This window comes from Dendrobates tinctorius, unplaced genomic scaffold, assembly GCF_039654945.1.
Source record: "Dendrobates tinctorius isolate UK_male_01 unplaced genomic scaffold, ASM3965494v1 ptg000384l, whole genome shotgun sequence".
NCBI lineage: Eukaryota > Metazoa > Chordata > Amphibia > Anura > Dendrobatidae > Dendrobates > Dendrobates tinctorius.
The window spans coordinates 828,985-842,842 of record NW_027362050.1 but is presented as its reverse complement, the minus strand read 5'-3'; the positions used below and the strand labels follow the sequence as shown (position 1 = coordinate 842,842).

General features: G+C 42.7%; 1 protein-coding gene across 3 annotated transcripts in view; it reads left to right on the top strand.

The window, feature by feature from the left end:
• The window catches only part of BRMS1 (BRMS1 transcriptional repressor and anoikis regulator), a 45,142-nt gene extending 35,149 nt beyond the window's left edge, over positions 1-9,993 (top strand). For all 3 annotated transcript variants that reach the window (XM_073563250.1, XM_073563251.1, XM_073563252.1), the window contains exons 10-11: positions 407-530; positions 9,520-9,993. In XM_073563250.1, the coding sequence (XP_073419351.1) occupies positions 407-530; positions 9,520-9,643 (248 nt within the window). In that variant the 3' untranslated portion in view covers positions 9,644-9,993. The remainder of the gene's footprint in view (positions 1-406; positions 531-9,519) is intronic.
• The last annotated feature ends 3,865 nt before the right edge of the window (positions 9,994-13,858 follow it).

Sequence of the window (13,858 nt, the reverse complement as noted above, 5' to 3'; positions counted from 1 at the left end):
TGGGGAGGTTTTTGATGAAAGGACAATTGCAAGAACTTTCTGCAACAAATGTGCACAGTGTGAATTAATCCTGAGAGTACCAAGAGTTTGGGGAAAAAACTGATTGTCTCTGTGGGGGGCGGATATGGGCAGGACCTGTGCTAGAGGAAGCCTTAGCAAATGCCCTGTGCTTGTGGCACAGAAAGCCAATGTTTTACTGTTAGAACTTGACAATCTGAAGCTGCAGTACAATGACACACAGCGGGGACAATATATAAATTCCGCCTTCACTGTTGTGATGGGGCCAGAGAATTCCAACATTTTAGAATATAAGGTGATATCTCTTTACTGCTTTTAAACAATTGTTACTTTTTATGTGTTGCTTCTATTAAAAGATTTTTTTTTTTTTTTAACGTGGTCATTTTAGGAGGAAAAGTTGAAAAACAACATTTTAGTGCTCGTTGTGAAGACGGCTGCCTTTATTATGAAGGAGAGAGCTTTACCAAGGGAGAAGCCATTATTCTTGACATGAAAGATGAACCACCTTCACAGTAAGGAAGCTGTTTTGTTTTCTTGATGCAGTAGTCTTTCTTTTGTTTTTGTTTTTTTTTGCCTGTTTGTTTTTTATGTTGAAATCTAGACGTTCTAAACAGTTGGTGAGAAACTAAAGGCTCCATAGCCACAATGCCTTTTCAAAGCTCGAAACAGCCTGTCGAAACAGCAAAGGGCAGTTAAAGGGAATCTCTCATCAGAGAATTACATATTCTTTTTTTTAAAACGCATATGAACCCAAAATTACAAAAATATAAATCTTTATTAAATGACAAAAAAACAATGCACAACATACAAGGTTAAAAAGTGGGGAAACCCAAAACAAGGCACCACAACCCACATTTACAACAGTAAGAGGTCGCACATATAAAAAAAATAAATAAATAATTGCTCTTCAAACGCTAAATAGCTATGAGAGAGTGCCACTAAGGCATAATACATCTGTAGCATAGTGACTACCAGTCCTATAAAAGAAAATGGTTTTTCCCTATCCATGATAATATCCAGAATCTAATCTTGGAAGAATGGGAATTCCTGGAAAAGAAGATAAGTATCCCAGGCGAAATGAAGGATCGGTTTCCTCTGGATGAAGAGGCCGTAAAACCTTAGACTGAGATTCCTAAAGTAGATATCCAGGTAGCCAGAGTAGCTAAAAAAAAAAAACAAAAAAACCCTACGCTACCCTTCGAGGACTCCTCGCAGCTCAAGGACCCGCTTGACCGAAAGATGGATAGTCTACTGAGGAAGTCCTGGGAAGCCTCAGCAACTTCCTTAAAAACAAATGTTGCATCGGCCTGTATAACTAGAACCCTATACCTCTGGCTTCAGCAGCTAGAGGACCATATAAAAAGAGGAACTCCGAGGGAAGATCTCCTAACCTCTCTACCGCTTCTACAGAAGGCAGCGGCCTTTTTAGCGGACTCCTCGACAGAATCGGTCCGTCTTGCAGCAAGAACATCCGTACTTTCCAACACCACCCGAAGGGTCTTATGGCTGAAAATGTGGAGCGGAGATATCCTGTCGAAGTCAAAATTATGCTCTATTCCATACAAGGGCGAATATGTATTTGGTCCAGCACTGGACGAACTATTAGAGAAGGTGACCGACAAGAAGAAAAATCTCCCCGAGCCGAAACCGCCGAAGAAAAAGCCCTATCACCCACCCCAGGCTCAAACCCCTCAATACAGGGGTAAAGGAAAAACAGGGTGATGGAGCTACCCAAAAGGCGGAAGAGGCAGGAATATTTTTCACGACTCCCGCTCAGACAGAGATAAGAAATGATGCCAAGCAGGTGTCAGAATCGCAACCTACTTCCCGAGCTGGCAGAAGATAACCACGGATCAAAGAATCCTAGACTCGGTCAGATGGGAGACTAAAAATAGAATTCTCCTCCAGCCCCCTCAAAACCTGGAAGTTACACATCTTCTTTCGCCAGGACATCAAAAAGTTCTGCATTGGGAACTCCAAAAGATGCTATCATTGGCGGTAATCTCACCAGTTCCAGAACCGGAGCAGGGTCAAGGCCGCTACTCCCGGCTGTTCATAGTAAAAAAGCTAAGTGGGAAATACCGGGTCATCATCAACTTAAAGAAGCTGAACCAACTTGTCCGGTGCCAACGCTTCAGATGGAATTGATAAAGACCATGATACCATTGATCGGAGAAGACTTTGCCATGGCCACCATAGATCTCCAAGAGGCCTATTACCACATACCCATCCATCCATCTCATTGGCGATATCTAAGGTTCGCAGTCACTCGAGACAAAAAAGTGCACCACTTCCAGTTCAGAGTTCTGCCCTTCGGCATATCTTCGGCACCCCGAACATTTACAAAAATAATGGCAGAAGTGGTGGCATTCTTCAGAGGAAAGGACATGTCATCCCTTACCTGGACGACCTTCTGGTCATGCTCCCTCCAACACCACTCTAAGACAACACCTGCAGACCCTGGCATCCCTGGGCTGGATAGTAAATTGGGAAAAATCAGACCTGAATCCCTCAACCAGGAAGGTCTTTTCTAGGGATCCTCCTAGATTCCCAAAACCAAATAGCCTTTCTTCCGTCCACCAAGCAGGTAGGCGCGAGATCAAAAGTGTGGACTCTAAAAAGTCAGGAAACAGTGACCATAAGGTTTGCCATGTTAACATTAGGGTCAATGACTACTTGCATCCAAGCGGTCCCCTGGGCCCAGGCCCACTCAAGGATACTCCAGAGATATATCCTATCCCGCTGGAACAAAGACCTGGAGACCCTCAATACGAGAATCTCCCTACCCCAGCATGTAAAACTGTCTCTCAACTTGTGGCTCAACCAGGAAAACCTAGCAAAAAGGACACCCTGGATACAATATCCCATGACGTCAATCACAACAGACGTCAGTAAACGCGGTTGGGGAGCAATATCAACAAACACTAAGGAAAAAATCCAAAAAAATCATTTGAAAGGTAACTCTCCAAACCCTGACTGATGCACTGGCAGGATGCAGCAGAACCCCATTGATAAAGGTTGGGGCAGCACAGGTGCATTCCACTGATAAGGACAGCCAGTAACCAATTGTGGTCTGGCTGCCCAGTGGAAAAAATGCACACAGATGAGGCTTGCATAAGTCACACTGATAAATGTGATGCAAAAGTGTCTGAGCAGCCTATTGATCACGCCCATAGTATTAGCAGGCGGGCTGCTCTGCACTATATATACATGCATCACACAAAGAACCAAGCCAACATAAAGGGTTCTAGCTGCATCCTGCTAAAAAGTGCAAAAAGATAAATAGATATGGGGTATCGGTTACTATTTTGGCCAAAGCAGATAAGCTCACAACCCAACGTCAAGGGTCCCCAGATATTGTGAGTCCCTAACACTAAATATAAACAAACACTAATAAGAAAAATCCAAAAAAAATCATTTGAAAGGTAACTCACCAAACCCTGACTGATGCACTGGCAGGATGCAGCAGAACCCCATTGGTTAATGGCTGTCCTTATCAGTGGAATGCACCTGTGCTGCCCCAACCTTTATCAATGGGGTTCTGCTGCATCCTGCCAGTGCATCTGTCAGGGTTTGGGGAGCAATATCGCCTCAGGGAGTCTTCCAGGGACTCTGGCCCAAAGACATGGAAAAACAGTCTTCCAATTACAGAGAACTGAGAGCGATAGAAGAAGCCCTAAAGGCAGCAGAAACATCAGTCCAGGGAACCCATGTCCGGATTTACTCCGACAATATGACTACCGTGGCCCATCTATGTCATCAGGGCAGCACAAAATACAAAAGCCTGCAAAACGTGTGAGCACGAATATTTGGCTGGGCAGAACGCCATCTCCAGTCCCTGTCAGATCCTTTCAGGTGGAGAGCTGATAACATCGAGGCAGACTTCCTATGCAGGACAGACTTAGATCCAGGAGGATGGAGCCTCAATATGAGAGTATTCCATGCCATAACCAAAAAATGGGGTCTCCCAGAGGTAGACCTATTTGCCAACTGGGAGAACGCCAAAACAAAGCAGTACTTCTCCATAGGTCCAAACGAGAAACATTCAGGGGTGGATGCCTTCGCTCACCCGTGGAACTTTGGACTGGCATACGCCTTTCCACCAATTCCCCTCATACCAAGAACTCTGCAAAAGGTTAGGACAGACGGAGTCAAAACTATCCTGATTGCCCCTCTCTGGCCAAAAAGGAGCTGGTTTGGAGCCCTAAAACTAATGAACTCAGAGGGTCCCCTGATCCTACCTATTAGACTGCGACCTTCTACATCAAGGTCCCATCCTTCACCCGGCTCCCCACAGCTTAAGCTTGGTAGCCTGGCTTCTGAAACCACAATCCTGAACCCCAGAGGCCTCAGATGAGGTGATATCCACCTTACAAAAGAGTAGGAAACCAATCACAAATGCCATATATGCCAAAATATGGTAGACTTTCTCAGCATGGTACGGATCCTCTCCCATAAATCCCTTCCACCCAGACTTAACAAAGGTCCTAGATTTCCTACAAAACAGCTTATCCAAGGGTCTAAGACCAAGTACCATGAGGGTCCAAATATAAGCCCGGAGTTCTTCGACCAAAACCTAGCAGAGCATCGATGGATCAAGAGATTTACAGTTAGGTCCATATATATTTGGACAGGCAACATTTTTCTAATTTTGGTTCTAGACATTACCACAATGAATTTTAAACAAAACAATTCAGATGCAGTTGAAGTTCAGACTTTCAGCTTTCATTTGAGGGTATCCACATTAGATTTGGATGAAGGGTTTAGGAGTTTCAGCTCCTTAACATGTGCCACCCTGTTTTTTAAAGGGACCAAAAGTAATTTGACAGATTAAATAATTGTAAATAAAATGTTCATTTCTAGTACTTGGTTGAAAACCCTTTGTTGGCAATGACTGCCTGAAGTCTTGAACTCATGGACATCACCAGATGCTGTGCTTCCTCCTTTTTGATGCTCTGCCAGGCCTTCACTGCGGTGGTTTTCAGTTGCTGTTTGTTTGTGGGCCTTTCTGTCTGAAGTTTAGTCTTTCACAAGTGAAATGCATGCTCAATTGGGTTGAGATCAGGTGACTGACTTGGCCATTCAAGAATATTCCACTTCTTTGCTTTAATAAACTCATGGGTTGCATTGGCTTTGTTTTGGGTCATTGTCCATCTGTAGTATGAAACGACAACCAATCAGTTTGGCTGCATTTGGCTGGATCTGAGCACACAGTATGGCTCTGAATACCTCAGAATTCATTTGGCTGCTTCTGTCCTGTGTCACATCATCAATAAACACTAGTGACCCAGTGCCATTGGCAGCCATGCATGCCCAAGCCATCACACTGCCTCTGCCGTGTTTTACAGATGATGTGGTATGCTTTGGATCATGAGCTGTACCACGCCTTCGCCATACTTTTCTCTTTCCATCATTCTGGTAGAGGTTGATCTTGGTTTCATCTGTTCAAAGAATGTTCTTCCAGAACTGTGCTTTAGATGTTTTTTAGCAAAGTCCAGTCTAGCCTTTATTCTTGATGCTTATGAGTGGCTTGCACCGTGCAGTGAACCCTCTGTATTTACTTTCATGCAGTCTTCTCTTTATGGTAGATTTGGATATTGATACGCTTACCTCCTGGAGAGTGTTGTTCACTTGGTTGGCTGTTGTGAAGGTGTTTCTCTTCACCATGGAGACTATTCTGCGATCCTCCACCACTGTTGTCTTCCGTGGGCGCCCAGGTCTTTTTGCATTGATGAGTTCACCAGTGCTTTCTTTCTCGGGATGTAACAAACTGTAGATTTTGCCACTCCTAATGTTGTAGCAATTTCTCGGATGGTTTTTTTCTGTTTTTGCAGCTTAAGGATGGCTTGTTTCACCTGCATGGAGAGCTCCTTTGACCGCATGTTTTCTTCACCGCAAAACCTTCCAAATGCAAGCACCACACCTCAAATCAACTTCAGGCCTTTTATCTGCTTAATTGAGAATGACATAACCAAGGGATTGCCCACACCTGTCCATGATATAGCCTTGGAGTCAATTGTCCAATTTACTTTTGGTCCCTTTAAAAACAGGGTGGCACATGTTAAGGAGCTGAAACTCCTAAACCCTTCATCCAATTTTAATGTGGATACCCTCAAATGAAAACTGAGTCTGAACTTCAACTGCATCTGAATTGTTTTGTTTAAAATTTATTGTGGTAATGTCTAGAACCAAAACTAGAAAAATGTTGTCTCTGTCCAAATATATATGGACCTATCTGTATGTCAGCAGCTTCCAGAATCCGTCCAAATAAGTCCAGCGTGGTCCCAGCTTGGGACTTGAATGTAGTACTAAAGGGTCTAACGAGCCCTCTATTTGAACCTATCGACCAGACCCAGATGGATAAACTATCCTGGAAAACAGCACTACTCGTAGCCCTTACAACGGCAAGGAGAGTGGACGAAATTCAGGCTCTATCCATCAGAGAGCCTTATCTAAGATACGATAGACTAATTTTCCGGCTAAACCCTTCCTTTGTGCCAAAAGTGTCTTTGGATTTCCACAGGTCCCAGGAAATAAAACTGCCCTCTTTCTGTGATAACCCAAAGGATGAGAGGGAAGTGGGATTCTATTCTCTGGACGTCCGACGAGCAGTCCTGGTCTATTTGGAAGAGACAAAACTCTGGAGGAAAGATCAGAATCTTTTTGTTCAGTATGGCGGACCGAACAAAGGGAACAAAGCATCCAAAAGCTCCCTGGCTAACTGGATCAAGAAAGCAATCACGGCTGCTTATAAAAATCAGGATCTACCTCCTCTGATATTCCTGAAAGCCCACTCCACTAGAGCTGTCTGTCTCCTGGGCAGAAAAGGCTAATGCATCCATCGAGCAGATCTGCAAGGCTGCGACCTGGTCTTCAGTCCATACCTTCACTAGGCATTATAGATTAGATCTTACGTCAGTACGAGATCTAGCCTTTGGCAGGAATGTCCTGCAAGCCGTGGTTCCTCCCTAAACCATTATTCTTTGGTATACCTCCTGTGTGCTGTCGTGGAGTGGATTAGAGAAAATAGAACTACACTTACCGGTAGTTTGGTTTCTAAGACCCTCCACGACAGCACAGGTAATTTCCCCCCTAACAAATTTTGTTCATGTGACTTATATGAATAAATAAAATTTCAAGCATTTCACTCAGTGGTCCTTGGAAAACACTGGGGATTAGAGGAAGGGGAGGGCTATTTAACGTCTCGTTTCCTGTCCCTAATTAGGATGGGGAGGCAACCTCCTGTGTGCTGTCGTGGAGGGTCTTAGAAACCCAACTACCAGTAAGTGTAGTTCTATATTTTTTTTTTTTTTTTTTTTTTTTTTTTTTTGTGCGGCCTCTTACTGTTGTAAATGTGGATTGTGGTGCCTTGTTTTGGATTTCCCACTCTTTTTAACCTTGTATGTTGTGCATTGTTTTTTGTCATTTAATAAAGATTTATATTTTTGTAATTTTGGGTTCATACAGTCATATGTAAAAGTTTGGGCACCCCTATTAATGTTAACCTTTATTCTTTATAACAATTTTGGTTTTTGCAACAGCTATTTCAGTTTCATATATCTAATAACTGATGGACTCAGTTATATTTCTGGAATCAAATGAGGTTTATTGTACTAACAGAAAATGTGCAATCTGCATTTAAACAAAATTTTGACCGATGCAAAAGAATGGGCACCCTTATCATTTTCTTGATTTGAACACTCCTAACTACTTTTTACTGACTTCCTGAAGCACTAAATTGGTTTTGTAACCTCATTGAGCTTTGAACTTCATAGCCAGGTGTATCAAATCATGAGAAAAGGTATTTAAGGTGGCCACTTGCAAGTAGTTCTCCTATGAAGAGTGGCATCATGGGCTCCTCAAAACAACTCTCAAATGATCTGAAAACAAAGATTATTCAACATAACTTTTCAGGGGAAGGATACAAAAAGTTGTCTCAGAGATTTAACCTGTCAGTTTCCACTGTGAGGAACATAGTAAGGAAATGGAAGAACGCAGGTACAGTTCTTATTAAGCCCAGAAGTGGCAGGCCAAGAAAAAAATCAGAAAGGCAGAGAAGAAGAATGGTGAGAACAGTCAAGGACAATCCACAGACCACCTCCAAAGACCTGCAGCATCATCTTGCTGCAGATGGTATCACTGTGCATCGGTCAACAATACAGCGCACTTTGCACAAGGAGAAGCTGTATGGGAGAGTGATGCGAAAGAAGCCGTTTCTGCAAGCACGCCACAACCAGAGTCGCCTGAGGTGTGCAAAAGCACATTTGGACAAGCCAGTTACATTTTGGAAGAAGGTCCTGTGGACTGATGAAACAAAGATTGAGTTGTTTGGTCATACAAAAAGGCGTTATGCATGGAAGCTAAAAAACACAGCATTCCAAGAAAAACACTTGCTACCCACAGTAAAATTTGGTGGAGGTTCCATCATGCTTTGGGGCTGTGTGGCCAATGCCGGCGCCGGGAATCTTGTTAAAGTTTAGGGTCGCATGGATTCAACTCAGTATCAGCAGATTCTTGACAATAATGTGCAAGAATCAGTGACGAAGTTGAAGTTACGCAGGGGATGGATATTTCAGCAAGACAATGATCCAAAACACCGCTCCAAATCTACTCAGGCATTCATGCAGAGGAACAATTACAATGTTCTGGAATGGCCATCCCAGTCCCCAGACCTGAATATCATTGAACATCTGTGGGATGATTTGAAGCGGGCTGTCCATGCTCGGTGACCATCAAACTTAACTGAACTGGAATTGTTTTGTAAACAGGAATGGTCACTAATACCTTCATCCAGGAACTCTTTAATAGCTACAGGAAGTGACTAGAGGCTGTTATTTTTGCAAAAGGAGGATCTACGAAATATTGTCACTTTTATGTTGAGGTGCCCATACTTTTGCACCGGTCAAATTTTATTAAAATGCAGATTGCACATTTTCTGTTAGTACAATAAACCTCATTTGAATCCAGAAATATAACTGAGTCCATCAGTTATTAGATATATGAAACTGAAATAGCTGTTGCAAAAACCAAAATTGTTATAAAGAAAAAAGGTTAACATTAATAGGGGTGCCCAAACTTTTACATATGACTGTATGTGTTTTTTCTCGGATTTATTTAATGCTATTTGAACCCAGTGATGGGTCCAATATCTATTAAGGACATGTATAAATTTCCTTGCATGTAATATCTTGTTGTAAATGCCTCGAATATTGACTTCAACACTTTTGTTAAATATTCTTTTTTTTTTAAACAAATATTTTTCTGTTTTAAAAAAAAATATATATATGTTGTAGTTGTTGTGGTGTTTTTTTTTTTTTTTTTTTATATATATATAACAAACACTTCTGTTTTGTACAGAAGATTTTTCAGCAGTCTCATTATCAGTATGTATTAAATTGAAAGGTAACACCCTAAAGTAAAAAACAAGCCAAAAAACTTTTTATACTGTGATATAGAATGTGTTGCATTTCTCTTTTTGATGCCAATGTCTCTTGTCTGCAGGGCGGTGATCACAGCAGTAAGCACAGGAGAAGTCTGGCTGAGGCGAGGAGACAGCAGCAAAACCAAGATCTACGTTTCACAACTGCAGAAAGGCAAATACTCGGTGAGAAGGGCAGGGAAGTGAGCGTGGCCTCACCCGGACTGCGGCACGGTTGACAGGCAATCCTCTACAACATGGCGATCACCATAGAGTGTAATGTGCAGCGTTAGAGCGCTGTGTTCACGTTGGGAATTGATTTAGCATTGTTCTTGCAGTGCATGTGTGGAGTGAATGGTGTGTGAATTGTCTGCTAATGGAACTTATAGAGCTTTAACCAGGATACTCGGTGCGGCTGGACAGTGGTGAATGAGATCAGTTTTTAAGATATGGTGTATATAAATATTTTCCTATATTTACTTTTTTTTTTGCACAGAATAAATGTATTTTTTTATATCCATTAATTTAGTAGACAATAAAGTTGTTTTGAGAGATGACCCGTTTTGGACACTTTTTTTTTTTCTTTTTTTTTTCATGTGAAATGATTCCACAGCTGTTTGTCGATATCTGTGCTTTACACATTTAGGTGAGCACCTTTTTTCTTACCTTGGTGATGTAGGAAAGGGGGTTGAAAAAGGAATATTGATGACACTATATCCCAAAAGTTGTTCAGAGTTTTTCATGAATCCAGTGTATGGATTTCCTGCCTATTGGAGTCTATGTAGCTATTCACATCTCCTTGTAGGTTTGCGGAAACAAGTGGTCAGCACAAAAAAATCACTGAGACATGTTGGATCGAAAGTTTTTTTTTTGTTTTTTTTTGTCTAGTGATAGAAAATGAGTGCTGTAAGCCCTCTGGTAGTCTCAATATGGAGGGTAGGAAGGGAGCTTATATACGGAAGTCCTTTACTTTCAAGTAACCCATCTTAATGGGTGCAGTAAATTTGCAACAAAAAATGCTCATTGTGGGAACGTAGCCTAAGGGTGCTTTCATGTTGCATTCAGTGGCTCGTGTACGATCTCCCCATGGTATCTATCTCAAACTTGCATGACGTTCTCTACTCTGATCACACGGTTATCCCACCTTCCTTTTAATACAAATATTGACATGCCTGTTGGGGGTCCTTTCACACTGCGTTGTTCCCTACGTTTGGTGGCCAGGGATGCTCAGGGGAGGTAATGGTATCTACAGGCCAGGGAAGCTCAGGGGAGGTATCGGTATCTGCAGGCCAAGGAAGCTCAGGGGAGGTAACGGTATCTGCAAGCCAGGGAAGCTCAGGGGAGGTAACGGTATCTGCAGGCCAGGGAAGCTCAGGGGAGGTAACGGTATCTGCAAGCCAGGGAAGCTCAGGGGAGGTAACGGTGTCTGCAGGCCATGGAAGCTCAGGGGAGGTAACGGTATCTGCAGGCTAGGGAAGCTCAGGGGAGGTAACGGTATCTGCAGGCTAGGGAAGCTCAGGGGAGGTAACGGTGTCTGCAGGCCATGGAAGCTCAGGGGAAGTAACGGTATCTGCAGGCCAGGGAAGCTCAGGGGAGGTAACGGTATCTGCAGGCCAGGGAATCTCAGGGGAGGTAACGGTATCTGCAGGCTAGGGAAGCTCAGGGGAGGTAACGGTATCTGCAGGCCAGGGAAGCTCAGGGGAAGTAACGGTATCTGCAGGCCAGGGAAGCTCAGGGGAGGTAACGGTATCTGCAGGCTAGGGAAGCTCAGGGGAGGTAACGGTGTCTGCAGGCCATGGAAGCTCAGGGGAAGTAACGGTATCTGCAGGCCAAGGAAGTTCAGGGGAGGTAACGGTATCTGCAGGCCAGGGAATCTCAGGGGAGGTAACGGTATCTGCAGGCTAGGGAAGCTCAGGGGAGGTAACGGTATCTGCAGGCCATGGAAGCTCAGGGGAAGTAACGGTATCTGCAGGCCAGGGAAGCTCAGGGGAGGTAACGGTATCTGCAGGCTAGGGAAGCTCAGGGGAGGTAACGGTGTCTGCAGGCCATGGAAGCTCAGGGGAAGTAACGGTATCTGCAGGCCAAGGAAGTTCAGGGGAGGTAACGGTATCTGCAGGCCAGGGAATCTCAGGGGAGGTAACGGTATGGGAAGCTCAGGGGGTGGTAAAGTACTGTTACCGCTCCTGAGATTCCCTGACCTGAAGATACTGTTGCCTTTCTCCTTGAGAAGTGGTTCAATTAAGCTGCAATCAGTTTGATCAGTCACAGACCCAAGTAATATACAAATTTAATATTGCTGTCCCCATTGGGGCTCACAATCTATATTCCCTATCAGTTTGTCTTTGGAGTGGTAGGAAATTAGAACCCGGCGGAAACTCACACAAACTCCTTGCAGATGTTGTCCTTCGTGGGATTTGAATTAAAGTGCTGCAAGACCACCGTGCTGCCCCCCCAATCCATTATACAGCATTAATAAACATCACATTTTTTCACAACTGATGAACTGCAATTACAGCAGGATTGCACACGTTTGTGCTCTTTTCCTCTTTGAAATGCTGAACATTATATACACTTTGGGTATCGGCTGTATAGAACTTTCTGATAAGAATACCTGCTGTAGAGCCTGAGGGGCCAGCGGATGGCGGAGAGAATCGAAGAGCATTTAAGAAAAACGAGTTATGGTCTGCTCTAGGCATGAAGTAAGTGTTTTTCTCTTTTTGTTTTGCTTCAAGGCTTCTATTAAATCTTACTGAAGATTGACAGTTCAGACCGCTGGCTCTGACGCTGCACTTTTCCATGCTCCAAACAATGGTAGCTTTGGCTCTGCAGCATTGGAGGAGTGCAGAGGGACTGAAGATGGCCGAATTGTGTGCTCCATAGACTGGCCAGCTTTAGAACAGTGCTTGTAAGCACTGCATGTGCTCGGCTACCGCTGCTAGACTGCAGAAGTGGCCAATACCCTAGATAAAGAGCATACAAAAAATGCCCGCTGTCCTTGAGAATGGAGAGGATTTATTTTTATCAAGAAAGTTAATTGTTTTTAGAATTTTAACCACTACTAATGCTAACCCCTTGAAAAAAAAACAATTTTTTTTTTTTTTTTTAATCTATATATACTCAGACAACTGTGTACGCAATCACTCATACTTGACGCTTCCAAGGTGGTTTACATATAAAGGGTTTGTCTTGCTCTGAAATATCTGTAAAGTGGATCTGCCACCAAATTTCACAATACCTACTACATGCATTGTTGAACGTGATGAGGCTGGTGTAGTTACTTAGAAACCCCATGTCAGATATAGTCATGCAATCCTAAAATAAGCAGACAGGGCTGGACTCATAATATGCTTATTATAATATTAGGCAGGGAAACTGTCACAAAGGAGTATACAGATATTTATCATATTTACATATATTTTAAAGTAAGTACACCAGCCTCATTGGGTCTAATAGACCTATTTACCAATGTATGCAGTTTCTATTGTGAAATCTAATGAGATCTACCTTTTTAAAAAAACAAAAAAAACATCCATAATGCTGTTGAATAAAAAAAAATCTAGAAATTAGTCACCTTATTGAGCTCCACTGATCCTGCTCCAATGCTGTAGGATCCTGGCAGGTCTTCGTCCTTTCTGCAGCATCTCAGCGGATATGACCACTGCAGCCAATCATTAACTGTAGCTGTGATCAAAGGTGATCCCTCAAGCAGTGATTGGCTGCAGCACTGCCATGCTTGTCCAAACCAAAATAAGCGCAGTCTTTTATGTTGTGTTTTTTTTTGTTTTCATGGCTGAATAACCCTTTTAAAATAATTACTCCTTTAAAAACCTGCTATGTAATGTGTTGGAAACCTCAGAAATGATTAGATAATTTTATATAATGTACCATCCTCTTTGTCAGTCTGCATTTTAAGTGCAGGATTATCCCATAGACTTGCTTTAGATGTGGAAAATCAGCAGGTAAAAAATGCATGTAATCCGAATATGACTGTCAATGTTTTGTCGCAACCAAAACTCAGGAAGTATAAAAAAAAAAAAAAAAGCTTTATTTAAAACATGATATAACAAAGAGACAAAAAACACAGCGTAAAAAAAACGCAATAAAAAATGCAAGTAAAATAATACTCCTCATGGGAACGTAGCTTTTATACAAATGGAAAGTGGTAAATTGCAGCACTCGGAGCACCGCTATACTGTGTATTACAAATCTGTACTGTAAATCTTAAATAAAATGCTGACCACAATAAAATCCTTTTTGTTACCCTTCAGGCTAAATTTGATGTCTGGGCGTGTGATGGTGCGTGACTCACATGTGAACGTCAATGGGGTTGTTTATTCAGTCACTATAAGAAAGGAATGTGACACACTATAAGGCTGAGGAGTACAGGCAGGGAGAGTAATCTACAGATTTTACAGAACTGAT